The sequence below is a fragment of the Leucoraja erinacea genome, unplaced genomic scaffold (assembly GCF_028641065.1).
Source record: "Leucoraja erinacea ecotype New England unplaced genomic scaffold, Leri_hhj_1 Leri_476S, whole genome shotgun sequence".
Lineage (NCBI taxonomy): Eukaryota > Metazoa > Chordata > Chondrichthyes > Rajiformes > Rajidae > Leucoraja > Leucoraja erinaceus.
Window position 1 is genome coordinate 51,727 of NW_026576377.1, and position 27,621 is coordinate 79,347.

The following is a 27,621-nucleotide window of genomic DNA, read 5'->3' on the forward strand; positions in this document are numbered from 1 at the left end:
ATTGTAATCATGTATTGTGGTTCCCGATGACTGGTTAGCACGCAACAAAAAGCTTTTCACTTCTCACCGTACCTCGGCAAAAGTGACAATATACTAAACAACGTCTATCAGAGGAGGTTTAAAGTTTAAATTCCATTTGGGATATTTTGGAGGACCAAGAAACCAAGAACCAACCAAGAGGTTGCTCAGTCTATCGACTCTGTAGACAGAGAGTGAATGCAAATGGAGTCTGAAGTCTGGTTCAATGTCGCGTGAGGTATAAATGGAGTCAAGGGGAAGGGAGGTTGGTTTGTGCGATGGTCTGGGCTGCGTCCACAATTGGCTGCGATTTCTTGTGCTCTTGGTTCCCAAACCGCGGCTGAGATGTATCCCAATAAAATGCTTGCTGCGGCGCATCTGTAGAAGTTGGTGAGATTGTTACGGGAACTCACTTACGGTTATGAGGAGGAGATTTGAGGAGGGAGAGATAGATCAGCCACGATTGAATGGCGGAGAAGACTCGACGGGCCAAATGGCCTAATTCTGCTCCCATCACCTATGATCTTATGAAGAATGATCATCTTATGAAGGGCGGTCACGGAGGCGCAGCGGTAGAGTTGCTGCCTTACAGCGAATGCAGCGCCGGAGACCAAGGGTTCGATCCTGACCACGGGTGCTGACTGCACGGAGTTTGCACGTTCTCCACGTGATCTGTGTGGGTTTTCTCCGACATCTTCGGTTTCCTCCCGCACTCCAAAGACGTACAGGTTTGTAGTTTAATGGGCTTGGTAAATGTAAAAAAATATTGTCCCTAGTAGGTATTGGATGGTGTTAATGAATGAATGAATGAATAAGTTTATTGGCCAAGTATTCACATACAAGGAAATTGCCTTGGTGCTCCGCCAACAAGTGACAACATGACATACAGTGACGATTAAGTATGGCACATAAAACCTGAAACATTAATAATAAAACATTATCAATTAAACATGTGAACTAAATAAAATTGGGTTCGATCCCAACTACGGGTGCCGTCTCTACTGAGTTTGTATGTTCTCCCCGTGACATTCTCCGAGATCTTCGGTTTCCTCCCACACTCCAAAGACCATATAGTGGTTTGTAGGTTAATTGGCTTGGTGTAAATGTAAAAAATGTCCCGAGTGTGTTAATGTGCGGGGATCGCTGGTCGGCGCGGACCAGGTGGGCCGAAGGGCCTGTTTCCGCACTGTATCTCTAAACTGAACTCAACTAAAGTAAGAATGGTTGGGAACATGCCAAACTTCCCCAGTCTTCTAAGGAAGTGGAGGCGTTGGTGTGCTCTCTTGGTCTTTGCCTCAGCGTGGGTGAGCCAGGACAAGTTGTTGGAGGTGGCTGGTTTGGTCCTCTAATTTGAGGAAGGACATTCTTGCTATTGAGGGAGTGCAGCGTAGGTTTACAAGGTTAATTCCCGGGATGGCGGGACTGTCATACGCTGAGAGAATGGAGCAGCTGGGCTTGTGCACTCTGGAGTTTAGAAGGATGAGAGGGAATCTTATTGAAACATATAAGATTGTTAAGGGTTTGGACACGCTAGAGGCAGGAAACATGTTCCCGATGTCAAAGTCAAAGTCACGTTTACTCATCACATACACATACGAGATGTGCCGTGAATTGAAAAGTGGAATGAAATGTTGGGGGAGTCCAGAACCAGGGGCCACACAGTTTAAGAATAAGGGGCTGGCCATTTAGAACGGAGACGAGGAAACACTTTTCCACGCAGAGAGTTGTGAGTCTGTGGAATTCTCTGCCTCGGCGGTGGAGGCCGGTTCTCTGGATATTTTCAAGAGAGAGCTAGATAGGGTACTTAAAGATAGCGGAGTCAGGGGATATGGGGGGAAGGCAGGCACGGGGTACTGATTGGGGATGATCAGCCATGATCACATTGAATGGCGGTGCTGGCTCGAAGGGCCGAATGGCCTCGTCCTGCACCTATCGTCTATTGTCTATTGAATGGCGGTGCTGGCTCGAAGGGCCGAATGGCCTCCTCCTGCACCTATTGTCTATTGCCTATTGAATGGCGGTGCTGGCTCGAAGGGCCGAATGGCCTACTCCTGCACCTATTGCCTATTGTCTATTGAATGGCGGTGCTGGCTCGAAGGGCCGAATGGCCTCCTCCTGCACCTATCGTCTATTGTCTATTGAATGGCGGTGCTGGCTCGAAGGGCCGAATGGCCTCCTCCTGCACCTATCGTCTATTGTCTATTGAATGGCGGTGCTGGCTCGAAGGGCCGAATGGCCTCTTCCTGCACCTATCGTCTATGGTCTATTGTTTGAGAAGTTGTTTGACTGGCACCCGATCATTTTTCCCAGGGCATGTTCAGAGCATTGGGACGGAGGAGAGGCTGTACTTCCTGATTGAGCAGAGGAACAACTGGACAGAGGCGCGGGAATACTGCCAACGCCACTACACGGGGCTGCTGAGCATCCGCAGCAAGGAGGAGACGGAGATTTTGAGCCCGCTCCTTGCCCAGGTGAAGTGGATCGGTCTCTTCACCGGCCAACTGGGGACCTGGAGCTGGTCGAACGGTGACGTGTACCAGTATGCCAACTGGTCGCCCACCTACCCCTTCAAATACACCACCGGAGTGCCCATGTGTACCTACGCCTCCAACAAAGGCTGGGCCGAGGAGACGTGCGACACTCTCTTCCCCTTCATCTGCTACCTGGGTACGTGAGGGCACAGGTAACACGGGGGGACACGGGGCGGGTGGGAGGGTATTAGTGTGACCAGGCTATGTGTGTGTGTGTGTGTATATTTGGTTTTATTATTAATGTTCAATGTTTTATGTATCACTCTTAACTGTCACTGTATTTCATGTTGTCACTTGCGGGCAGAGCACCAAGGCAAATTCCTTGTATGTGAATACTTGGCCAATAAACTTATTCATATGTGCCTGGGCGGAAATCCCAGGGGGTAAAGAGGGTGACACGCCCCACCCCCCATGTTTAGACACCACCCCCCCATGTTTTGTAATCCGGATTTTGAAATTCGGTGAAAAAAACCCATTAAAAATCTCCGCTTTCCGCGAGACAGGGGGGGGTGGGAATTATGATCGTGGGCACCGATTGGACAAGAGGGACATCAGTCAGCAGGCAGTGGGGGAGGGGGTTGGGACATGATGATTCAGTGCGATGATTGGAGGAGGGAGGTGTTGGTCAGAGGCGGAAGTAGGGGGGTGAGACTGAAGAAAGAGCGCAGTGATTGGAGGAGGGAGATGGCCTGGTGGAGCAAAGATCATAGATAGGAGCTTGAATCGGCCCGTTCGCGGGGCCTTTCATCGCCCGGCACAACTTAAGATCGGCTGCAGGATCTTCCACTGCCCCGCGGTCAAATTGCTGCGTCAAGGTGATCGAGGCTCCCGATGTTGAAGCCCCCGCCGGGCGATGAAAGGCCCCGCGAACGGGCCGGTTCAAGCCCCACGATTCAGGAGCGGACGAAGCTGCTGTTGCTGGAGTTCGGAGTTGGTCACCAACCAGGTCAGCTCCCGATGTTACCGTCCACAGGGCCCACGGCTAAAGCCTCGCGCGCGCGTGTGTGTGTGTGTGTGTGTATGCGTGTCTATGCATGTCTATGTGGGTGTGTTTGTCTGTCTCTGTGGATGTATGTATATGTGTAGTAAAGAACTGCAGATGCTGGTTTAACTCGAAGGTAGACACAAAATGCTGGAGTAACTCAGCAGGCCAAGCAGCATCTCTGGAGAGATAGAATGGGCGACGTTTCGGGTCAAGACCCTTCTTCAGACTGATGTCAGGGGAGGGGGTGGGACAAAGATAGAATGTATTCGGAGACAGTAATGCCCCTGTCCCACTTATGAAACCTGAACGGAAACCTCTGGAGACTTTGCGCCCCACCCAGGTTTCCGTGCAGTTCCCGGAGGTTTTTGTCAGTCTCCCCACCTGCTTCCACTGCCTGCAACCTCCGGCAACCACCTGCAACCTCCGGGAAGCGCACGGAAACCTTGGGTGGGGCGCAAAGTCTCCAGAGGTTTCCGTTCAGATTTCCTAAGTGGGACAGGGGGCATAAGACTAGTGGGAGAACTGGGAAGGGGGAGGGGATGGAGAGAGAGGGAAAGCAAGGGCTATTTGAAGTTAGAGAAGTCAATGTTCATACTGCTGGGGTGTAAACTGCCCAAGTGAAATATGAGGTGCTGTTCCTCCAAATTTCATATTTTGCTTGGGTAGTTTACACCCCAGCGGTATGAACATTGACTTCTCCAACTTCAGATAGCCCTTGCTTTCCCTCTCTCTCCATCCGCTTGCCAGTTATCCCACTAGTCTTACTGTATTTGACTACATTCTATCTCTGTCCCACCCCCCTCCCCTGGCATCAGTCTGACGAAGTTCCTTCTCCCCAGAGATGCTGCCTGTCCCGCTGAGTTACTCCAGCATTATTTGTCTATCTTTGATGTATATGTGTATTTGTGTATATATGGATGTATATGTGCCTACATGTGCTTGTATGTTTGTGTGTGTGTCTGTATGTCCATGTGTGTGTGTGTGTGTGTGTCTGTGTGTATGAAAGAGTGTGCCTGTATGTATGTCTGCGTGTGTGTGTGAGTGTGTGGCTGTATGATGTATGCGTGTATGCATACATGTGTCTGCGTTTGCTGTACCGCTAAATTAAGGGCAGGAGAATGTTGTTAGGAGGGAGAGATGCGTGATTGAACGGTGCCGAACAATCGCTGCGTCTGTTTCTTCTTTGTTATTTTTAGTCTTAGTTCCTTTAGTTTGGCATTGTGTGGGGAGAACTCTTTCCCCCCGATAACGTACCGTATCTCTGTCCGCGCTGCCGTCTAACATCGAGGAGCTGGCGGCCTCTTGCCGGGGATCGACCTCGGGCACCTCCAACCGCGGGAGCCTGGGGATATAACATCGTGGGGTTCGCGGTCCCTGTTTCGGGAGCGACTTCGGGAGCCCCAGGCCACAGGATCTGCGATCGCCCCGACTGCGGACGGTTCGACTGCCCCGACCGTGGGGAGCAAAAGGAGGAATGAAGAAAATATTTTATTGTATCCATCACAGTGGGGAATAGACAATAGACAATAGGAGCAGGAGGAGGCCATTCAGCCCTTCGAGCCAGCACCACCATTCAATGTGATCATGACTGATCATCCCCAATCAGCACCCCGTTCCTGTCTTCTTCCCATATCCCCTGACTCCACTATTTTTAAGAGGCCTATCTAGCTCTCTCTTGATAGCATCCGGAGAACCGGCCTCCACCGCCCTCTGAGGCAGAGAATTGCACAGACTCACAACTCTCTGTGAGAAAAAGTGTTTCCTCATCTTCATTCTAAATGGTTCCCCCTTATTCTTAAACTGTGTGGCCCCTGGTTCTGGAATCCCCCAACATCGGGAACATGTTTCCTGCCTCTAGCGTGTCCAAACCCTTAACAATCTTATATGTTTCAATAAGATATCCTCTCATCCTTCTAAACTCCAGACAGTGTACAAGCCCAGCCGCTCCATTCTCTCAGCATATGACAGTCCCGCCATCCCGGAATTAACCTGGTGAACATACGCTTCACTCCCTCAATAGCAAGAATGTCCTTCCTCAAATTAGGGGACCAAAACTGCACACAATACTCCAGGTGTGTTGGAGCTGCTGTGGTGGATGCTTATGTTGATTTTTATGTACTTGTGTGTTTTGCGTTTTTTTTTCGTATGACTGTATGGCAAAATCAAATTATTTGTATGTAGCAAAACATACCTGGCTAATAAATTAATCCGATTAGGATTAGAGGTGCCGGGCCGATTGGCCTAATTCTGCTGCTATCCCATGACCTTGTGTTCTGCTACTCTTTACAGACATGCCCCGTCCTCGCCGTCTTCTGCCTGGGGACAACATGCTTCCACCTACTGGAGAACGCAAGGATATTACTCTGCGGGACACCATATCCGGGCGGAATTTCAGACCAAGTAAGAAACATCTGGGATAGAAACATGAAAAGTTGTGCTTTTTTGTTTTGGTTTAATTATCCGACTTTCTTTTCGGTGTATTTTTATTTAGTTGTCTGGAGGTCAGCAGCATTTGTAAGGGCTGATCATCTAAAATAGTAAGATTAAACGAGAACTTACCAGTTCGAGGTTTGATAGTTATTTTATGAGGAGTAACGTTGAGGGATTACGTGAAGAACCCCGCCAGGACGCATGCGTGTCATTCTTTAAAGCAGCGGTGTGAAATCACAGATAACAGTAATGACTGAACATAGTAAGATCAGAGAAGAGGATATCAGTTGAACTGGATGATCAATGGTGGGAGCGGAGGGCACGTAATCCCTCAACGTTACTCCTCATAAAATAATGATCAAACCTCGAACTGGTAAGTTCTCGTTTAATCTTACTATTTTACTTCGGAGTCACGTGAGTGACTACGTGAAGATTTCAAAGCTCTGTGATTTCATGCCGTGGAAACGAGTCCATGCATCACATCTGCCTTAATTGACTAAGGGAGGAATTGTGTTAACATGTTTAAACATGAATCCGACATTGAAATCCATGATAAAGTTATTAACAACAAATTATAGCCCCTATTTCATGGGGTGAAATCATATTACAGAACTTAAAATTGATTCTGCAAAAGTTCCAGGTTTAACCACTGGTTTATGGTAGAATTGTTGGAACGTTTTTTCCCTTGACCATCCTGCTGTCTCCAGGATTTGGTCCATCGGTACGTCCAACTCCATAGCTGCCGATGTAGCTGCAACCCTGGTGGAATGAGATTTGAATATGTTAGTATCCACTCCAGCTGTTGTTAAAACCTGTTTCAGCCATCTGGAAATAGTTTGAACCGACACTTTTTTGTGGGGTTGCTTGTGGCTGATTAGTAGTGCCATCTCATAGCCTCTGATATTTTTGGTGTTCTCCATATATAACAATGAATGTCTTATTTAACAGAGACGATCATCTATAGGGTAAGCCCTAAATTCTGTTCTGTTCTGTTTGACTAATTCGTGAATATGAAAAGTTATATTTCTTGTTGAAGTCATATTGTCCAGCCTTAACTTATGTAAAGACTGTACCCTTTGTGCTGTGACCAAAGGCATCAGCATAACTGTTTTATGCATCAGTTTTTGCAGGGACAGAGCTGTTGCTGAAGACCAGTTCCTTAGCAACGTTAGGACAATACTCACATCCCATATTTGAGAGTACCTGGTTCTTGGGGGATTGATATTAAAAAATTTCCCCTCATAAGTTTGGTTACCAGGGGGTGAGTCCCAACAGAATGACGCTCTGATCCTCGCCATAGATATGCTGAAATGGCACTTCTGGTGCAGTTAATGGCACTGTAACTGAGCCCCTCATCATAATGGAGACCTGCCAGGAATTCCAGAACAGACGTTTTGTTCGTCGTACAGTTGTGATGTTGTTCCTAGAACTATATTTCCCACTTCCTGATGTGGACCCGATATAGTTTCTTCGTGGACTGCCTGTGAGCCGCTGCATATGTTCATTGTTCGGTTTGTTAGTCCCAGGTCCGGAAATGGTTACTTAAGATTCTGCTGACGAACACATTTGTCCTATTACGGTAGGGAAGATTTTCCCCCCCGTTACGGGATGAACCAACAATCTGGTTATTTCCGAACGGAGAGCCATGTTTAGTTGTATTTTGCGTAATACCCGACTGATGAGGCAGAAAGGAGGGAATGCATAGAAAGACCAATCCCCCCCCCCCCCCCCCCCCCCCATCCCCCCCCCCCCCCCCCCCCCCCCCCAATGCAGCGAGAAGGCATCCATCGCTGATGCCCCAGTCTGATTCCCAAGAAACACGGATCGGCAACTGGTGATTTAGCCGAGATGTAAATCGATCAATCTCTGGTGTTTCATATCATGCTACAATATCAGCAAACACTTTGCGGTCCAACATCCATTTGATGTTTGTCATGAATTTGCGTGACCTGGTGTCTGCCACTAAATTTGAGGTTACCTGGTAGGTAACTAGCTGATATTCAAATGTTTTTCTGAATACACCATTGCCAAATTGTGTTAGCCGGATTATCACATGATACCGATTTAATTCCACTCATGTAGTTAGTATATGTCACCATGGTGGTGTTATCAATCTGTAGTCTAACATGCAGGTGATGCATTTCTGAACAGTATGATTTTAGTCCATAGAACGCACCCAACATTCCCAAGTAGTTGATGACATGTATCTGAAGCAATGATGCTTCTTGTGCATCCCATCTATATCCACAACTAGAGATGGGGTTATTAACATGCCAACCATGAACACTGGCATCAGTTTGTAGCACCACTGAATGGTTGCTGACAATGATAGGGATTGAACAATGCCCAATATTTCCCCTATCATTGTAATTCCGTGATTGCTTAGATTGGTAGCCTCATTGGTCTCTACACATGACCAATATTGATTTTAAGTGCTTATACCTTTGTCCTTGTAATTATTGGTAATACAAAGGTCAAACAGTGTGGCTGAAAAGGCCACAGTATTGCCAATTACCCTTGCTACCAGTCGAATAGGTGGTTTACTGATGTCAATGAGGTTGTTGGCCTCAGTTAAGTCTGTACCTTCCTTTGATAAGTTACCCACATGTAGACTAAGTAAAAGGTGAACCCCAAGTAGTCCTTAGTGGTGGAAGGTGTTTAGCTTAGAATTAATAACGTCTATAATCCTTCCGCATAGGCACCGTATAGTAAGCATCTTTTAATGGATGCAATTCATAAAGTAGCCTATGGAATCAATTGTTTGGCAGTAAGAAAGGTTTCCAATTTCGAATGAATTTACTGCACAATGTATTCAGGTTTGTCAGACCTGAATGATAGGCAACCACATCTTTTTGTTTTTCGTAAAGATATTGACACGAATTCCAAAGAGTCGTGTTGGGATTTCCCCATGATTCCCTAGCATCTAGCCTCTCATGTTCAGCATGCGCTTCCAGTTTTTCTTATCGTGAAGGCACGAACATTCAGTTTCGGTACATGCTGAACCAGGAAATCATTTGCACAAATTCAATTGTATATCCCTGAACACTAGGTAGAAAATAAGTGTTAGTAGTTATAGCACTCCATGCCTCCCAAGAAAATGTAATCTACACACCAATTTGTGTTATTTACACCTCCTGTATTTTGGAAGAGACCAGACCCCTCTACCTCCATGGTGACCAGTGGAAAGTTTGTTTTCTTCCTTGCAGTCGCCGTAGAGGTTGTGTCGTCGGTTTTTGGATTTGGGATTTGGGGTTACACGTCTTCCAGGAAGGCTGGTCTGGGCCAGGCCTAAAAGACCTCTATCCTGTAGCCCGGACTTTGAGCTTTCACCAGCTTCTGTGTTTCTTCCTGCTGGTGGGTGCGTGGAGGTGCTGTTGTCGTGTGTAGGAGATCCTGCCCGTTGCCACCTTTATGAGCCCCAGGGTATTAGCTTCCTTATTGAGCTCTTTTACCTGTTTTGACTTCTGTTGCCCCCAAGTAGTAATATTGGTGGTTTAATCCCTCCAGGTCTGCACAGCTCTACAAACTTAGTCTCCTGAGACTATTAATCTCATACTCCATATTGCAGAATAATGCCACAGCGTCTTAGCTAAACATCCTGCCTTCTGACTCCCGTTCCAGCCTTCCTGCACCCCCTGCACACTTGTAGTTTTGTTCGTCAAACCCCTCTTCAGGGTCAGCCCAGAATTGACCCCCCAGTACTCCCCTCTGATGAGGGAGATGCATTGTGCAGCCCTACGTAAGGTGCTGCTGTGGGTGTTTTTTATATCCCCACTGTGACTAGACTCCATCTCCCGGAGTCTGTCATGTTGGAGCTTTTGCTCCATAAGCCCCTCCAACCGTGTCCAGCGCTCACAGCCGCTGGCCGCTCGCGGCTGCTCAAAGTCGGACTCATCAGTCAACGACTCTTTTGGTTTTCTTCTTGCCTTCCCGCCCAGACGAAGTCGGGCACAGCTGTTCCCTTACGGGTGATTCCTGTCCCGCCGGCCGCTGCTGGCGTCCGCAACTCCGCGGTCTTCTCCCGCCAGCTTTGTCGCAGCTCTGGTCGACTTCTTTGCCTTGTGCATGTTTCCCCCACCTGTAGAACAGTATGGGTACAATAAAGACCGCAGCATCAGTTACATGCAGGTCCAGGCTTAAAACTTGCCGTTATGGGGGAACGTCCTTCCACCCCTCCTCCTACCGTTTCGACTTGTCAAAGTCGACGGCCCCATTCTGAATAGTCTCCCGCCCGGCCGAGGTGTTCTGGCCGGCGCGGGACCAAAAGTCGGCACAGCTGATCCCACTAACGGGGCTTGTGCCTTCAGCTGCTGCTGGCTCCCGCAACATCGCGGTCCTCCCCAGCCAGCTTCACTCGCAGCACTTGTGGACACTATTTTGTCCACCTTCCCCCCCCTGTGTAAAAACAGCGCGGGGAACAAAAACTATCGCAGAGTAAGTCACTTACCTGCAGGTCGCGGTTTCAAACTTACCGCTGCGGGGGAACGCTCCACCCCGCCTGTCGTTTCGCAAGCGTGAAAGCGATATGACACGCATGCGGCCTGGCGGGTTCTTCACGTAGTCACTCACGTGACTCCGAAGTAAAATCAGTACCCCGTTCTGGCTTTCTCCCCATATCCATAGATTTCTTTAGCCCGAAGAGTGAAATCAAACTTTTTCTTGAAAACATTCAGTGAATTGGCCTCCATTGCCTTCTGTTGCAGGGAATTCCACAAATGTACAACTCTGGGTGAAAAGGTTTTTCCTCATCTCAGTCCAAAATTGGCTACCTCTTATTCTTAAACTGTGACCCCAGGTTCTGGACTTCCCCAACACCGGGAACATTTTTCTTGCATCTAGCCTGTCCTATCCTTTAAGATTTTTATATGTTTCTATCAGATCTCCCCTCATCCTAAATTCCAGTGAATACAAGCCCGGCCGACCCATTCTTTCATCGTATGTCAGTCCTGCCTTCCCGGGAATTAACCTGATGAACATACCCTGCACTCCCTCAATCGCAAAAGTGTCCTAACTCAAATTAGGAGACAAAAAGTTTTCCAATGTTCACGGTGGCGCAGCGGTATAGTTGCCGCCTTACTCAAACTCAAATCCTCTCACAATGAAGGACTAAGATGCTCCCTAATCTATTGTTTAAGAAAGAACTGCAGATGCTGGAAAATTGAAGGTGGACAAAAATACTGGAGAAACTCAGCGGGTAAGGCAGCATCTATGGAGCGAAGGAAATAGGCGATGTTTCGGGTCGAGACCGAGTCGAGTCTGAAGAATGGTCTAGACCCAAAACATCATCTATTTCCTTCGCTCCATAGATGTTGCCTCACCCGCTGAGTTTCTCCAGCATTTTTGTCTACCCTAATCTATTGTGTTCCTCCAGCACTTTGTGTTGTTGTGTTGTTGTGTTGCTTGTTTGCGCTGACCTCTGTAAACCTTCTTCTCCTCCCAAGATCGGAACCAGACGATCTCCAGTGGGGACAGAATGTACTACTTGATCGAGGAGGAGAAGACGTGGAACAAGGCGTGGACTTACTGCCGGAACCATTACACCAACCTGGTCAGCGTGCGCAGTGCCGAGGAGGCCAGTATCGTCGCCATGCTGGTTCACGGGCCCCAGTGGATCGGACTCTACACCGACGGCATGTCCGGTTGGATGTGGACCAACGGCGACCGCTTCGGCTATGCCAAGTGGGGCTTGTGGCACCCCTACAACTTCAACAACAGCCTGCCCATGTGTGTGGCCATCTTCGACGCTGAGTGGCACGAAGCCGACTGTGACTTCCCCTTCCCCTTCATTTGCTACCGAGGTAAGAGTTCTACACACAGAGAGTTGTTAGTCTGAGGAATTCTCTGCCTCAGAGGGCGGTGGAGGCCGGCTCTCTGGATACTTTCAAGAGAGAGCTAGATAGGGCTCTTGAAGATAGCGGAGTCAGGGGATATGGGGAGAAGGTAGGAACGGGGTACTGATTTGGGATGATCAGCCGTGATCACATTGAATGGCGGTGCTGGCTCGAAGGGCCGAATGGCCTCCTCCTGCACCTATTGTCTATTGTCAATGGTCTATTGAAGGACAATGCTACAGGAGGCCATTCGGCCCCATCGCCCCTGCTTTAGACTTCAGACTTTAGAAATACAGAGCTGATTCAGCCCCTTTAAGCCCACCATGTCCGCACCGACCAGCAATGAATGTATAATTTATGGTCGCATGTGTCATGTCACAGTGAAATTCATTGCTTGATATTCAAATTCAAGGTATGCAAATAGTTGCCACCTAAAGGCACTGACAAAGATACAAAGTATTCTGCACCAGGTCCCCTTTTGTTCTCCTCCCCTCCTCTTGCTCCAGGTTCCCCTCTGCTCTCTCAATCAATGAGAAGGAGTTACTTGTGCATTTATTTAATGCAAATAACTAATTGGGGGGAAAAAAAGCAGCCAAATATCTGGTGTCATTTGTCGGCACAGAGGCGCAGTGGTAGAGTTGGTGCCTCACAGCGCCAGAGACCCCAGGTTCGATCCCGACTACGGGTGCTGTCTGCAAGGACTTTCCGCATTCTCCCCGTGATTATTTAAGAAAGAACTGCAGTTGCTGGAAAAAAAAATTGAAGGTGGACAAAAATGCTGGAGAAACGCAGCGGGTGAGGCAGCATGGATGAAGCAAAGGAAATAGGTGACGTTTCGGGTCGAGACTGCGGTCTGAAGACCCGAAAGGTCACCTAACCCTTCGCTCCATCGATGCTGCCTCACCCGCTGAGTTTCTCCAGCATTTTTGTCTGCCTCCCCCTGTGACTGCGTGGGTTTCCTCTGGGTGCACCGGTTTCCTCCGGCACTCCAATGACGTGCGGATGAATTGGCTTCTGTAAATTGTCGGGTCGAACGGGTGGGAGGGATGATCGCTGGGCTGCATGGACTCGTGGGCGGAAGGGCCCGTTTCTGCTCTGCATTTGTGAACTAACATTTCTAACTCTCGACAGATGTGAGATCCAACGGAAGAACGCCTGCTATCGCAAACGGGAACATTGGACTGCCTGTAAGAAGCGAACAATCCTACATATCGAAAGACTACTCAGATATCCTCACCGACTTTACCGTAGGTAGGAACACGTTTAATACATTACCAATTTAAAATCTCCAGAATGGCGTTGAAGAGTTCCTGACTTCACTGCCGGCTCGGAGGTAGGAAAGTGGGATAGGAGGAGGCCATTCTGCCCTGAAGCCCGATCTTCCAATCAATGGAAGCCAAACTGTGTAGTTCATCCGACCTTTCAGCTCCGTGTCGAAACAAAGCATGGAAACAGGCCCTTCGGCCCAATGAATCCATGCCGACCATTGATCGCGCTAGTTCGCACAGGTTCTATGCGATTCCACGCTGTCCATGCATCGGGGGGGGCAGTTTGCAGAGGGCCAATTCGCCGACAAGCCCGCACGTCTTCAGGGGTGCGGAAAGGAAATGGGAGCACCAGGTGGAAAGCCACGCGGTCACAGGGAGAACATGCAAATTCCGCGCTCGCACACACACATACACACACACACACACACACACACACACACACACACACACACACACACACACACACACACACACACACACACACACACACACACACACACACACACACACACACACACACACACACACACAGCACCCGAGGTCGGGATCGAACCTGGGTCTCCGGCGCTGTGCTACTGGAGATCTACCAGCTGCACCACTGTCTGACCCTTCTATTAATAAGCATCCATTCTTCCCGGATTTCCAATTTGTAGTTGACTCTGCATTGAGTTCGGCCCTGTCCCAGCGTTGGGGAAGGCCATCCAAATACATTAGGGTGGTACAGCACAAGAACAGGCCCTTCGGCCCGCAACATCTGTGCCATACATGACACCTACCTGATCTCCCGGTGGCTCAGCACTTCAACTCCCCCTCCCATTCCCAATCTGACCTTTCTGTCCTGGGCCTCCTCCATTGCCAGAGTGAGGCCCAGCACAAATTGGAGGAGCAGCACGTCATATTTTGCTTGGGTAGTTTACACCCCAGTGGTATGAACATTGACTTCTCTAACTTCAGATGGCCCTTGCTTTCCCTCTCCATCCCCTTCCCAGTTCTCCCACCAGTCTTACTGTCTCCGACTACATTCTATCTCTGTCCCACCCACTCCCCCGACATTAGTGTAAAGAAGGGTCTGGACCCGAAACGTCGCCCATTCCTTCTCTCCAGAGATGCTGCCTCACCCGCTGAGTTACTCCAGCATTTTGTGCCTACCTTCGATTTAAACCAGCGCCTGCAGTTCTTTCTTCAGAATCGATCCGGGAAGGTGGAGACAAAGGAGATGCTGGAAACTTGAGCCAAACTAAAACTGCTGGAGGAACTCAGCGGGTCAGACAGCATCTGTGGAAGGGAATGGACAGATGAGAGAAACCGCACATATTTCACTTTGGCAGCTTACAACCAAACGATCTGATATTTGGGCGGTTATGGTGGCGCAGATGTAGAGTTCGAACTTAGACATTTTTTGTGTCTATCTTCATTGACATTTCTTCTTCAGACTGATGGAGTAGAGGGGAGCTAGTTGGTAGGAAGAGGTGAGGCGAAGGGGCGATGGAGGGGGAGGTTAGAACAGGGAGAGAAGAACGTTGTCTGGTCATTTGCCTCCATAGATGCTGCCTGACTCGCTGAGTTCTTCCATCGATTTTTGTTTCCCTAAGATAGGCGCAAAATTGTGGAGGAACTCAGCGGGACAGACGGCATCTCTGGAGAGAAGGAATGGGTGACGTTTCAGGTCAAGACCCGACTGAGAGCCAATGGGGGCAGGGGGAAGGGGGAGGGGAGATAACGAGATTTGAAAGTGTAAGGTGTGAAAACGAGACATCAAAGGAGTTCCAGGATGAGAGAATGGAGTGGCTGGGCTTGTACACTCTGGAGTTTAGAAGGATGAGAGGGGATCTTATTGAAACTTATAAGATTATTAAGGGTTTGGACACGCTAGAGGCAGGAAACATGTTCCCGGTGTTGGGGGAGTCCAGAACCAGGGGCCACACAGTTTAAGAATAAGGGGCAAGCCATTTAGAACGGAGATGAGGAAACACTTTTTCTCCCAGAGAGTTGTGAGTCTCTGGAATTCTCTGCCTCAGAGGGCGGTGGAGGCCGGTTCTCTGGATACTTTCAAGAGAGAGCTAGATAGGGCTCTTAAAGATGGATATGGGGAGAAGGCAGGAACGGGGTACTGATTGGGGATGATCAGACATGATCACATGGAATGGCGGTGCTGGCACGAAGGGCCGAATGGCCTACTCCTGCACCTATTGTCTATTGTCTATTGACCGCAGTGTGCAGGATAGTGCTAGGGTGTGGGGTGATCGCTAGATGGCGCGGACTCGGTGGGCTAAAGAGCCTGCTTTCAGCTCCGTATCTCTGAACTGAATTGGCCCTCGGTAAAAAATTGTCCCAAAGCCCATGCGGGTCAGTGGGTTAAATATGTTGGGCTGGAAAATTCCCCCGGTCTGGCGCGGCAAAAACCGGGAATGTGCTGGTGGGAATGTTTGGATGACCGAAGGGGGGCCGAAGGGCCTGCTTCCGTGCTCAATGACTCCGGAGAAGGTGGTGGCTGGGGGTGGGGGGTAAATCTCAATACCTTCAGGGAATCTCACCTCCGCTCAACCCCCCCCATATGATTGACTTTCCATCAATCGTGTATAACATAACGTGTGTGGCCCCCATTATTTTTGTTTTCATCCCTTAAGAGACAAGGTTTCGTTTCAGTGAAGGTCAAAATGTGGCTGGCAATATTCCCACAGTTTTATCCTCCAATAATCCCCCCCCCCCTCTTTCAATTACTGGCTGCTTAGGGCAAGGAACAGACTAGACATGTTGTACAAGATTCAAAAGGGGATCGCAGGCAAAATCTGCAGATAGATACATAACATACTCAACAGAAAGGAGAAGAAAGAGAAATGATATGCAAATAGAAACCACATTCGCCAGCACAGTTATTTATAAGAATATCCTTGAAGGTGGAATCTCATATAGATAGGGTGGTAAAGAAAGCTTTTGGTATGCTAGCCTTTATAAATCAGAGCGTTGAGTAATGAAGCTGGGATGTAATGTTAAAATTGTACAAGGCATTGGTGAGACCAAATCTGGAGTATGGTGTACAATTTTGGTCGCCCAATTATAGGAAGGATGTCAACAAAATAGAGAGAGTACAGAATAGATTTACTAGAATGTTGCCTGGGTTTCAACAACTAAGTTACAGAGATAGGTTGAATAAGTTAGGTCTTTATTCTCTGGAGCGCAGAAGGTTAAGGGGGGACTTGATAGAGGTCTTTAAAATGATGAGAGGGATAGACAGAGTTGATGTGGACAAGCTTTTCCCTTTGAGAATAGGGAAGATTCAAACAAGAGGACATGACTTCAGAATTAAGGGACAGAAGTTTAGGGATAACATGAGGGGGAACTTCTTTACTCAGAGAGTGGTAGCGGTGTGGAATGAGCTTCCAGTGGAAGTGGTGGAGGCAGGTTCGTTGGATAGGCATATGGATGAGAAAGGGAATGGAGGGTTATGGTATGAGTGCAGGCAGGTGGGACTAAGGGAAAAAAGTTGTTCGGCACGGACTTGTAGGGCCGAGATGGCCTGTTTCCGTGCTGTAATTGTTATATGGTTATAAGAACTAATTTTTTGTAAGAACCTTAAAGGGCCTGTCCCACTTGGCCGTCATTTGCATGTAATTGACGCAACTTCATTTAAGCGTCACGACGTGTGTGTCGTGCAGGTGACGGGCGCATGGTGAGCATTTTGCGTGCATGGTGTGCATTACGTGCGCATGGTGACATAGGTAGTGACGCACGGGCGCGCTCAGTGCCCTAGGATTTTGGGATTAAAAAAATCTTCGCGCGCCAGCTGCGTGACCCGCAAATGACGCCCAAGGGAATGGAATAAACAAGACTGTTGGAATTCTCTGCCTCAGAGGGCGGTGGAGGCGGGTTCTCTGGATACTTTCAAGAGAGAGCTAGATAGGGCTCTTAAAGATAGTGGAGTCAGGGGATATGGGGAGAAGGCAGGAACCGGGTACTGATTGGGGATGATCAGCCATGATCACATTGAATGGTGGTGCTGCCTTGAAGGACCAAATGGCCTGCACCTATTGTCTATAGTCTATTAAGGGGGCACTACAAGGGCCTGTCCCACTTAGGAGACCTAAACAGCAACCTCTGGTGACCTTACCCGCCACCCAAAAACAAATCAAGGTCGAGGTGACCTGCAACCTCCTACCACCTCCCACGCAAATGTTGAAAACCTTCCTCGACTATGAAGAAAACCCACTTCGACTAGACCTGCGACTAAAAAAGGATCGATGTTTAAAACGGCAACCTATTTTTAGTCGAGGCCGGTTTTAATCACGATGAAAAAATAGCAGCAACCTAGATGAAGCCTCGATCACGCAGAAACCACTTTCCACCATTAGGGAGAGTGACCAAAACCTCCGGTGACCTCATGGAAAACTTGGGTTGTGGGCAAGGTCACCAGAGGTTGCTGTTTAGGTCTCCTATGTTGGACAGGGGCTTTAGTATGCACAACACATCTAAGTTGGCGATATGGAGAGTATTGTCCTGCTGACTACAAATTCAGAAGGCTTAAACAAAAAGCTCGCCTGCGCAGTCATTTTGCATTGATTGACCGGTTGACGGTGAATGAAGAATGGCTCGGGCCACACACCAAAGATGTGTATTTACCTTTCCAAGACAGCACGCCCCGGAGGCTGTATCACAAGGTCACCGCGGAGAAGACCTGGTCCGATGCTCGGGACTACTGCCGGGCGCAGTTTACTGACCTGCTTAGCATTCAGAGCGAGCAGGAGAGCAACGACACCCGCGCTCTCTTCGAGGAGCTGAAGCAGAGCTGGGTTGGCCTGTACAATGAGCGGCAGATGGCCGAGACCTGGGAATGGGCTGACCACAGTCGCGTCAATTACACCAGCTGGAAGGCCGGCCAACCCCATCGGTACAGCCTCCTCTCCCCCGTCTGTGTTTATGTCGAGGAAGGCCTGTGGACCGACGCCCCTTGCCGATTTCTATTGCCTTTCATTTGCTACTCAGGTAACGGGCCGGAAGCGTGGGTTTGGGGGCTGAGAGCGTGGAAGGGGTCAGGGCTTCCCAACAGGGTCTCTCACTCCTTTACAAGGTCACAAGTTATAGGAGTAGAATTAGGCCATTCAGCCCATCGAGTCCACTCCACCATTCAATCATGGCTGATCTCTGACTAATCCCATTTTCCTGCCTTCTCCCCATAACCCTTGACACCCAATGTGTCTTATCTCCGCCTTAAAAATATCCACTGACTTGGTCCCCACAGCCCTCTGTGGCAATGAGTTCCACAGATTCACCACCCTCTGACTAAAGAAGTTCCTCCTCATCTCCTTTCTAATAGAGCGCCCTTTAATTCTGAGGCTGTGACCTCTGGTCCTAGACTCTCCCACCAGTGGAAACATCCTCTCCACATCCATTCTATCCAGGCCTTTCTTTAATCTGTAAGTTTCAATGAGGTCCCCCCCTCGACCTTCTAAACTCCAGCGAGTGGAGGCCCAGTGCCATCAAACGCTCATCATATGCTAACCCACTCATTCCTGGAATCATTCTGGTAAACCTCCTCTGGACCCTCTCCAGAGCCAGCATATCCTTCCTCAGATACGAGGCCCAGATTTGACCACAGTACTCTGAATGCGGCCTGACCAGCACCTCATAGATCCTCAACATTACATCTGTGTTATTGTATTCCAATCCTCTTGATAAAAGTGCTAGCATTGAATTTGCCTTCCTTACTAACAATTCGATTTGCAAAATAACTTTGAGTCCTGCGCCAGCTCTCCCAAGTCCCTTTGCACTTCCGATTTCTGGATTCTCCCTCCATTTATAAAATAATCAACGCCTTTATTCTTAGTCGGAAAATGCATGATTGCGCGCTTTGCTAACTTGAATTCCTTCTGCCACTTCTCTGCCCATTCTCCCAACCTGTCTCGGTCTTTCTGCAGAGTCCTTGCTGCCTCTACACTGCCTGCCCATCCACCTATCTCAGCATCATCTGCAAACCTGGCCACTAAGGCTTCAATCCCCTCATCCAAACCATTAATATATAACGTGAAGAGAAGCGGCCCCACCATTGACCCTGATGACTGGCAGCCAATCTGAAAAAGCACCTTTTAGAAACATAGAAACATAGAAAATAGGTGCAGGAGTAGGCCATTCGGCCCTTCGATCCTGCACCGCCATTCAATATGATCATGGCTGATCATCCAACTCAGTATCCCGTTCCTGCCTTCTCTCCATACCCCCTGATCCCTTTAGCCACAAGGGCCACATCTAACTCCCTCTTAAATATAGCCAATGAACTGGCCTCAACTACCTTCTGCGGCAGAGAATTCCACAGATTCACCACTCTCTGTGTGAAAAAGGTTTTCCTCATCTCGGTCCTAAATGATTTCCCCCTTATCGTTAAACTGTGACCCCTTGTTCTGGACTTCCCCAACATCGGGAACAATCTTCCTGCATCTAGCCTGCCCAAGCCCTTAAGAATTTTCTAAGTTTCTATAAGATCCCCCCTCAATCTTCTAAATTCTAGCGAGTACAAGCCGAGTCTATCCAGTCTCTCTTCATATGAAAGTCCTGACATCCCAGGAATCAGTCTGGTGAACCTTCTCTGTACTCCCTCTATGGTATGAATGTCCTTCCTCAGATTAGGAGACCAAAACTGTACGCAATACTCCAGGTGTGGTCTCACCAAGACCCTGTACAACTGCAGTGGAACCTCCCTGCTCCTATACGCAAATCCTTTTGCTATGAAAGGCAACTCTGCCAACTCTTTATTGCAACTCAGCCGTCCAGCCAACCCATTATCTATGCTGGTCTCTTCTCTTGAATATCATGGGCTCTCATCTTCTCTAGCAGCCTCTAGGTACCTTATTGAAGGATTTCTGAAAATCTAGCTAAATAACATCTACAGCTCCCCTTCTGTCTGTCCTGCTATGAGCTTCCTCAAAGAACTCCAGTAGATTGGTCAGGCAACATCTGCCCTTGCTGATGTAAACCATGCTGACTTTGGTCTATTTTATCGTGAACTTCCAAGTGCTGCCTAACTTCATCCTTTATAATTAACGCTAACATCTTACCAAGGGGGAACAACTGCCATCTCCTACCCATTTCCACGGGGGATTTGTCTGTGGCTGACGCAACAAAACTGTGGACACCTTCATCATAGGAATGTCTTCCACCATCATTTTACTGGGAGCCTCCACTTAAACCCAATCTCTAGTTGTAGTGGAGGACCATCAGATTGAGAAGTTCGCTTTCCACCACCCTTATAGAGTCATAGTCATAGATGAATACAGTGTGGAAACAAGCCCTTCGGCCTAACTTGCCCACACCAGCCACCAATGTCCCAGTTACACTAGTCCCACCTGCCTGCGTTTGGTCCATATCCCTCTAAACATGTCCTATCCATGTACCTGTCCAACTGTTTCTTAAATGATGGGATAGTCCCAGCCTCAACTACCTCCTCAGGCAGCTTGTTCCATACACGCATGTGTGGAAACATTACCTCTCGGATTCCTACTAAATCGTTTCCCCTTCATCTTGAACCTATGTCCTCTGGTCCTCGATTCCCCAACTCTGGGCAAGAGACTCTGTGCATCTACCCGATCAATTCCTCTCATGATTTTGTACACCTCTATAAGATCTCCCCTCATCCTCCTGCGCTCCATGGAATAGAGACCCAGCCTACTCAACCTCTCCCTGTAGCTCACACCCTCTAGTCCTGGCAACATCCTCATAAATATTCTCTGAACCTTTCAAGCTTGACAATATCTTTCATATAACATGGTGCCCAGAACTGAGCACAATATTCTAAATGAGGTCTTACCAACGTCTTATACAACTGCAACACAATCTCCCAACTTCTATGCTCAATACCCTGACTGATGAAGGCCAATGTGCCAAAAGCCTTTTGGACCACCTTATCTACCGCTGTCTCAACCTTCATGGAACCATGCACTTGTACTAGATCCCTCTGCTCTACAACACTACCCAGTGGCCTACCATTTACTGTGTAGGTCCTGCCCTTGTTCGACGTCTCAAAATGCAACACCTCACATTTCTCCGTATTAAATTCCATCAACCATTCCACCGCCCATCTGGCCAATACTATCAGTGTCATGGAGGACCCCCATATTGGGAAGATCTCTCTCCATCATAATTTACATGGAGACTCTTCTTAATGGTCACTCTCAGTAGCGTGGAGGACCATCAGATCGAGAAGGTCCCTATCCACCATTGCTCCTCGCAACGTTGACCTTGTCGTGGTGAAGAGGCTTGCGTTACCCCATGATTCCGAGAGCGTGGGGTCGGAAGCACAAGCTTCAGGTAGGGACACCCATGGCGGTAAGGTCGAGGAAGAAGATCCAGACTAAGACTGATCCAACCTCAAGGGCGGACCATTGGGACAAAGTTATTTTGAACTCAGCGGCTGTGAGGGCGGATGAAGGCTGCAACAGATCTATCAGCTCCGGTTCCCTTGCCATCGGAATGAGTTGGTTGATTTTTGAAGGACCGTGAACTTCTTGGAGAATGCAACATCAAGTACACGCTAAACAAACACACGCACTGGCGTCTTGGTTCTGTGAGCAAAAACAACAGAACATAGACCATCATCCTCGACGATCCACCATTCTTAAGTCTCCACTTGATCACCACTACCAGGAGCACGGAAGATCTTCTCTGTTGAAAGGTCCCTCACCACAACCCTTGACTGGGAACCTCCACAATCCCCACCATTGGACCATCATGTTGAGAAGGCCCATCTCCACCACCCTTTAATGGAAGATTCATCTTCATCAAGGAGGAGCATCAGATTGAGAAGATCACTCTCTACCACACATTATTTCGAGGCACTATTCGACCACCAGCATGAGGGCTTTTTTTTAATTCAAAAAATGTATTCAATTGTTAAAGAAAATTATATTACACTACAATAAAACAAACCAGAACTGACCACCGTAACACCATACAAACAAATATCCTTAATAAACCACTATACAATCTTACACTCCTTGTCAAGGATGCGTTCAACACCCTGCGGAGCCCAGCGGTCCCGGAAGTCCCCCAGGGTGCCCGTGGACAGGGCGTATTCCCTTTCTAACCCCACCCAGGCACGGACGTAAACCCCCGGAAAAGGGGAGGGCTATCACCTTGGTGGGGTCCCTCTTCTCCACTCTCCACTTAATCACAATCGGGGAGCGTGGAGGGACTTTCTCCTTTGGATGGTCCCTAACCACAACCCTTCACCAGGAAACCTTCACAATTCCCAGCCAAACGGTAGCATTGGAGGATAATCACCTTGAGAAGTTCCCTCACCACCACCCTTGATTTGGACACTCCATTTAATCGCCACCACCAGTGGCACGGAAGACCAAACGTTGAGATACGTCCCTCTTCACAACCCTTTACGCGAGGACTCCACTTACAAGAGATACAAGATACATTTATTCATCACATGCACCAATTGGTACAGTGAAATGTGTGGTCACCCATACAGCCATAGGAATAAAAAAAGAACATAACAAACGATAGACTCCAACATAAATATCCCCACACAGCAGAATCAAAGTTTCCCACTGTGAGGGAAGGCACCAAAGTTCATTCCTCTTCCTCTGATGTTCTTTGATGTTCACCCGTGGTCGGGGCCTCCCGAGCCCTCCGCAGTCGCCCGATGTCCAGGCCCGCTCGCCGAGATGATGGAATTCCGATGTTGGAACGGGAGTACACCCTCAGCGGCTTGGAGCTTCGAATCGGCCACTCCTTACCGGAGTCCGCAGCTCCCGAAGTCCACGGGCAGCGCCGGGCGGAGACACGCACCGGCGGCTCCCGGCAAAGGGATCCCACGACTCTGCGATGCTGAAGTCAGCGCCGCCCGCGCTGGAAGCCCTTCAGCAGCAAGGAGGACCGTCATCTTGAGATGGTCGTGCTCCATTTCCCCCTGTTGGGTGACTCCACTTGGTGACCACCACCAGAGGCATGGACCATCAGATTGAGAAGATCCTGCTCCACCACTCTTGACTGGGAGACTCTACTTAATCACCCCCATCAGTAGAACGTGGAGGGCCTTCTTGGTCAAAAGGTCCCTCCACATAACCCTTTACTGGGAACCCTCACAACCCCCGCCTTCGGTAGCATGGTGGACCATTACACTGGCCCACCACCCTTGACTGAGACATTACATTACCCTATTATGCCTCCTGGCATGTAGGGCAGCAACGAAGGTCCTCCACTCAGCAGTGTTGATTCCTTCAGTTGATGTTTCCGTAACATATTTGTTTTATGAGACAGGGTTGTTAGCCCTGTGCTCAACCCCCAACCTGGAGGACCAGTGGACCGCTCATCATCTCGCCTCTCCCTTGTGACCTGTTCAGCATAGGAGATGAATCTCCCGCTGGCATAGCTCTAGGGGCCACTGAGACACACAAGCTCCCCGACCACGACAAGGTTGCAATCCAACTGAGAGACTCCACTTAATTGCAACCATCAGGAGCAATGGAGGACTATCACCTCGACAAGGTCCTGCTCCACCGCATGTGACTTGGAGACTCCACTTAATCCCCATCATCTGCAACATGGAGGACTATCAACTTGAGTTGGACCCTCTCCACCACCCATTTTTTGGGAGATCTCCACTGATGACCACCACCAGTAGCATGGAGGAGGAGGACCACCATCAGATTGAGAAGACCCTTCTCCTCCGCACTTTACTCCGAGCCTCTGCTCAATCCCCAATGCCAACTCCGTGACGACCACCTTTCAGCACAGGAAGCTCTCTCATCTGCCGGGGCATCTTTACCATAAGAAAGCCCCTCACACCCCACCTCAACAGTGGCCAAGGGCCTGTATCGCTTTCACGACCTAATTCGCGACCTTTTTTACTCGTGGACATTTTTCATCAGGCTAGAAAAAAACGCCCCGACCTACTTGATGTCATGAGTACCTACGACTAGCATCACAGTCTACCTACGACCTATCTACGACCATGCTGCGAGTATAGACCACTATCACGGCACCTTTTGTTCCTGAGGCTACCTCTGTACCCCAAGACCAGACGCCTTGGAATCTTGGCCATCACTTCTCCTTGCCTGAGGGGAACCCCTTTCCCTTTATCGGCTATACTTTATCTTCGTGATACACACATTAAGGAGAATCTGTCAACAGTTTTCTCTACATGCACCCTATCATCAATTGAAAACACTCTGGTTGAGAACCACTTCTGTTTCTTCTTAATCATGCTTTGTACATCCATCATATTGGACCAAACACAAGCGCATAGGTGATAAGAGCAGAATTAGGCCATTCGGCCCATCAACTCTACTCCGCCATTCAATCTTGGCTGATCTATCTCTCCCTCCTAACCCCATTCTCCTGCCTTCTCCCCATAACCCCTGATACGCGCACTAATCAAGAATCTATCCATCTCTGCATTAAAAAATATCCATTGACTTGGCCTCCACAGCCTTGCTTGGCAAAGGATTCCACAGATTCACCACCCGCCTGTCTACTGAAATTCCACCTCATCTCCTTCCTAAAGGGACATCCTTTAATTCTGAGGCTGTGACCTCTGGTCCTAGACTCTCCCACTAGTGGAAACGTCCTCTCCACATCCACCCTATCCAAGCCGTTCACTGTTCGGTAAGTTTCAATGCAGTCCCACTTCATCCTTCTGAACTCCAGCGAGTGTAGGCCCAGTGCCGTCAAACGTCAGAATCTAGTGGGGCGAGATCCCAGAGTGTGGAACTTGGCCACAGAGCCTAGGCAGTAGCGACACTGATATCCAGTGAGTTCCCCAGCACGTATTCCCACTGCCTCCAATGCGTCGGTTGGCAATATTCCCCGATGGACATCTACCAGCACTTTAACACATTCCAGACAGATCGAAATACAAGATGATGATCTTCCAGCAAGCACTCAATGTCTATCTCAGTTTGTGTTCAGAGGGAGCAGACCATTGATCAGAGAGCCGCACAATGCTGGAGTAACTCAGCGGGTCAGCCAGCATCTCTGACGTAGGGTCTCGACCCGTAGCATCACCCATTCCTTCTATCCAGAGATGCTGGCCTGTCCCTCTGAGTTACTCCAGCACTCTGTGTCTATCCCCGGGGAATGTGGATAGGTGACGTTTATGGTCAGGTCTCTTCTTCAGACTGATCACAGGTCTCGGGACCCTTGCAATAACTCTGGTCCCGACCCGAAACATCACCTATCTGTATTCTCCAGAGATGCCGCCTGACTCATTGAGTTACTCCCAGCACTTTGTGTCTTTCCTTGGTAAACCAGCATCTGCAGTTCCTGGTTTTTATACATCAGAGAGTCCTTGTTACCCTGCCACTCTGAGTGAAACTTCAGAAAGACATTTTCATCCTTTTCCAGATATTCCTAGAAAATAGTCTGAATTAAAATCGATTGAAAGATACGGTGTGGATAAAGGCCCTTCGGCCCACCGGGTCCGTGCCGACCAGCGATCGCCCGTACACTAGCTCTATCCTACACACTACCAGAGGCTATTGTACAGAAGCCAATTTAACCTACAAACCATGAATGTCCTTGGAATGTGAGGGGAAACCGGAGCACCCGGAGGAAACCCACGCGGTCACAGGGAGAACGTGCAAATTCCGCGCAGACAGCACCTGAGGACAGGATCGAACCCGGGTCTCTGGTGCTGTGAGGCAGCAACACTACCACTGTGCCACCGTGCCGCAAAATGTTACCAGATACTTGGCTGTCCTTCCCCCCCCCAACGCATTAAATAAATGCACGGGTAACTCCTTTTTATCGAATGAGAGTTACATCACAGAAACAGGCCCTTCGGCCCACCGATTCCACGTCGGCCATCGATCACCTGTTCGCGCTGGTTATTCCAATTTTCGTATCGTCTCTCTACAAATTCATGGAGGCCAAGCAACCTACGAACCTGCACGTCGTTGGGAGTGCGGGAGAAGACGGGAAAACCCGGAAAAATCCCACGCGGTCACGGGGAGAAGGTGCCAACTCCACACGCTCCGAGCCGCCCTTTCTGACTGAACGATGTACGACAAATGAAACGTTGAGGCGGGATTTGAAGCTGTCCAGCCAAGATCGTTCTCTTACCCAAGGGTTTTTTTTGTCATCAGGAAAGTGAGAGGTTGAATGAATATTAGGAGGCTGTTAAGTGAGATGAGGCTTGTGGTCCAATCACCGCTGTTTTGACTGGAAAATCTCTTTGTTCAATCAGATACGAGTCAAGCTCAGAAGCAATCAGCCTTCGCCCCCTTCGATTTCGATTTGCTTTCTTCAGTTGATGAGCAGAGCCAAATATCCATGCTTTCAGCAAGGAACCCCTTTGCAGGTAAGCGTATTGGACCCATAAGAGATAGGAGCAGAATTAGGCCATTCAGCCCATCGAGTCCGCTCCGCCATTCGGTCACGGCTGATCCATGTTTGCCTCTCGACCCCATTCTCCAGACTTTAGCGCAGAAACAGGCCTGTCGGCCCATCTAGCCTGCGCCACCCGCCAAACGCTGGTGCTATTGTTCACACACGAGGGAATATTTACAATTTCACCAAAGCCAATTAACCTACATACATGCCTTCCATCCAGAGGTGCTGCCTGTCCCGCTGAGTTACTCCAGCATTTTGTGACACCTCTTCTGTGTAAACCAGCATCTGCAGTTCCTTGCTCCCCAATCTCATGCCTTCTCTTCCCCTCCCCCCCCTCACTAGGGTGGTGAATCTGTGGAACTCATTGCCACAGAAGGCTGTGGAGGCCAAGCCAATGGATATTTTTAAGGCGGAGATAGATAGATTCTTGATTAGTACGGGTGTCAGTGGTTGTGGGGAGAATGGGGTTAGGAGGGAGAGATAGATCAGCCACGATTGAAGTAAACTTGATGGGCCGAATGGCCTAATTCTGCACCTATCACTTATCACCTTATGACCATTCACTCACTCATTCACTCTCACTCACTCACTCACCCACTCACATTCACTCACTCACACTCACTCACTCACTCACTCACTCACTCACTCACTCACTCACTCACTCACTCACTCACTCACTCACTCACTCACTCACTCACTCACTCACTCACACCCACACACTCACCCACTCACACTCACTCACCCACCCACCTAACTCACTCACTCACTCACTCACTCACTCACTCACTCACTCACTCTTATTCACTCACTCACTCCCACACTCACCCACTCACCCATTTACTCACTTTTATTCACTCACTCACTCACTCACTCACTCACTCACTCACTCACTCACTCACTCACTCACTCACTCACTCACTCATCCACCCACTCACTCACACTCGCTCACCCATCCACTCACTCACTCACCATCCACTCACTCACTCGTCACTCACTCACTCACTCACTCACTCACTCACTCACTCACTCACTCACTCACTCACCTCACTCACTCACTCGCACACACTCACTCACTCACTCACTCACTCACTCACTCACTCTCTCACTCACTCGCTCACCCATCCACTCACTCACTCGTCTACTCACTCACTCACTCACTCACTCACACTCACCCTCCCACTCGCTCACTCACTCCTTTCATTCCCTCACTCACTCACTCTCACTCACTC

The 27,621-nt window shown here is 49.0% G+C and overlaps 1 protein-coding gene across 1 annotated transcript in view; it reads left to right on the forward strand.

The window, feature by feature from the left end:
- Positions 1-24,438, forward strand: part of LOC129693917 (C-type mannose receptor 2-like) — a 55,951-nt gene extending 31,513 nt beyond the window's left edge. The window contains exons 14-18 of the mRNA XM_055630650.1: positions 2,329-2,685; positions 5,824-5,934; positions 11,406-11,762; positions 12,927-13,046; positions 17,690-24,438. Coding sequence (XP_055486625.1) covers positions 2,329-2,685; positions 5,824-5,934; positions 11,406-11,762; positions 12,927-13,046; positions 17,690-18,210 — 1,466 coding nt within the window. The 3' untranslated portion in view covers positions 18,211-24,438. The remainder of the gene's footprint in view (positions 1-2,328; positions 2,686-5,823; positions 5,935-11,405; positions 11,763-12,926; positions 13,047-17,689) is intronic.
- Positions 24,439-27,621: the final 3,183 nt, after the last annotated feature.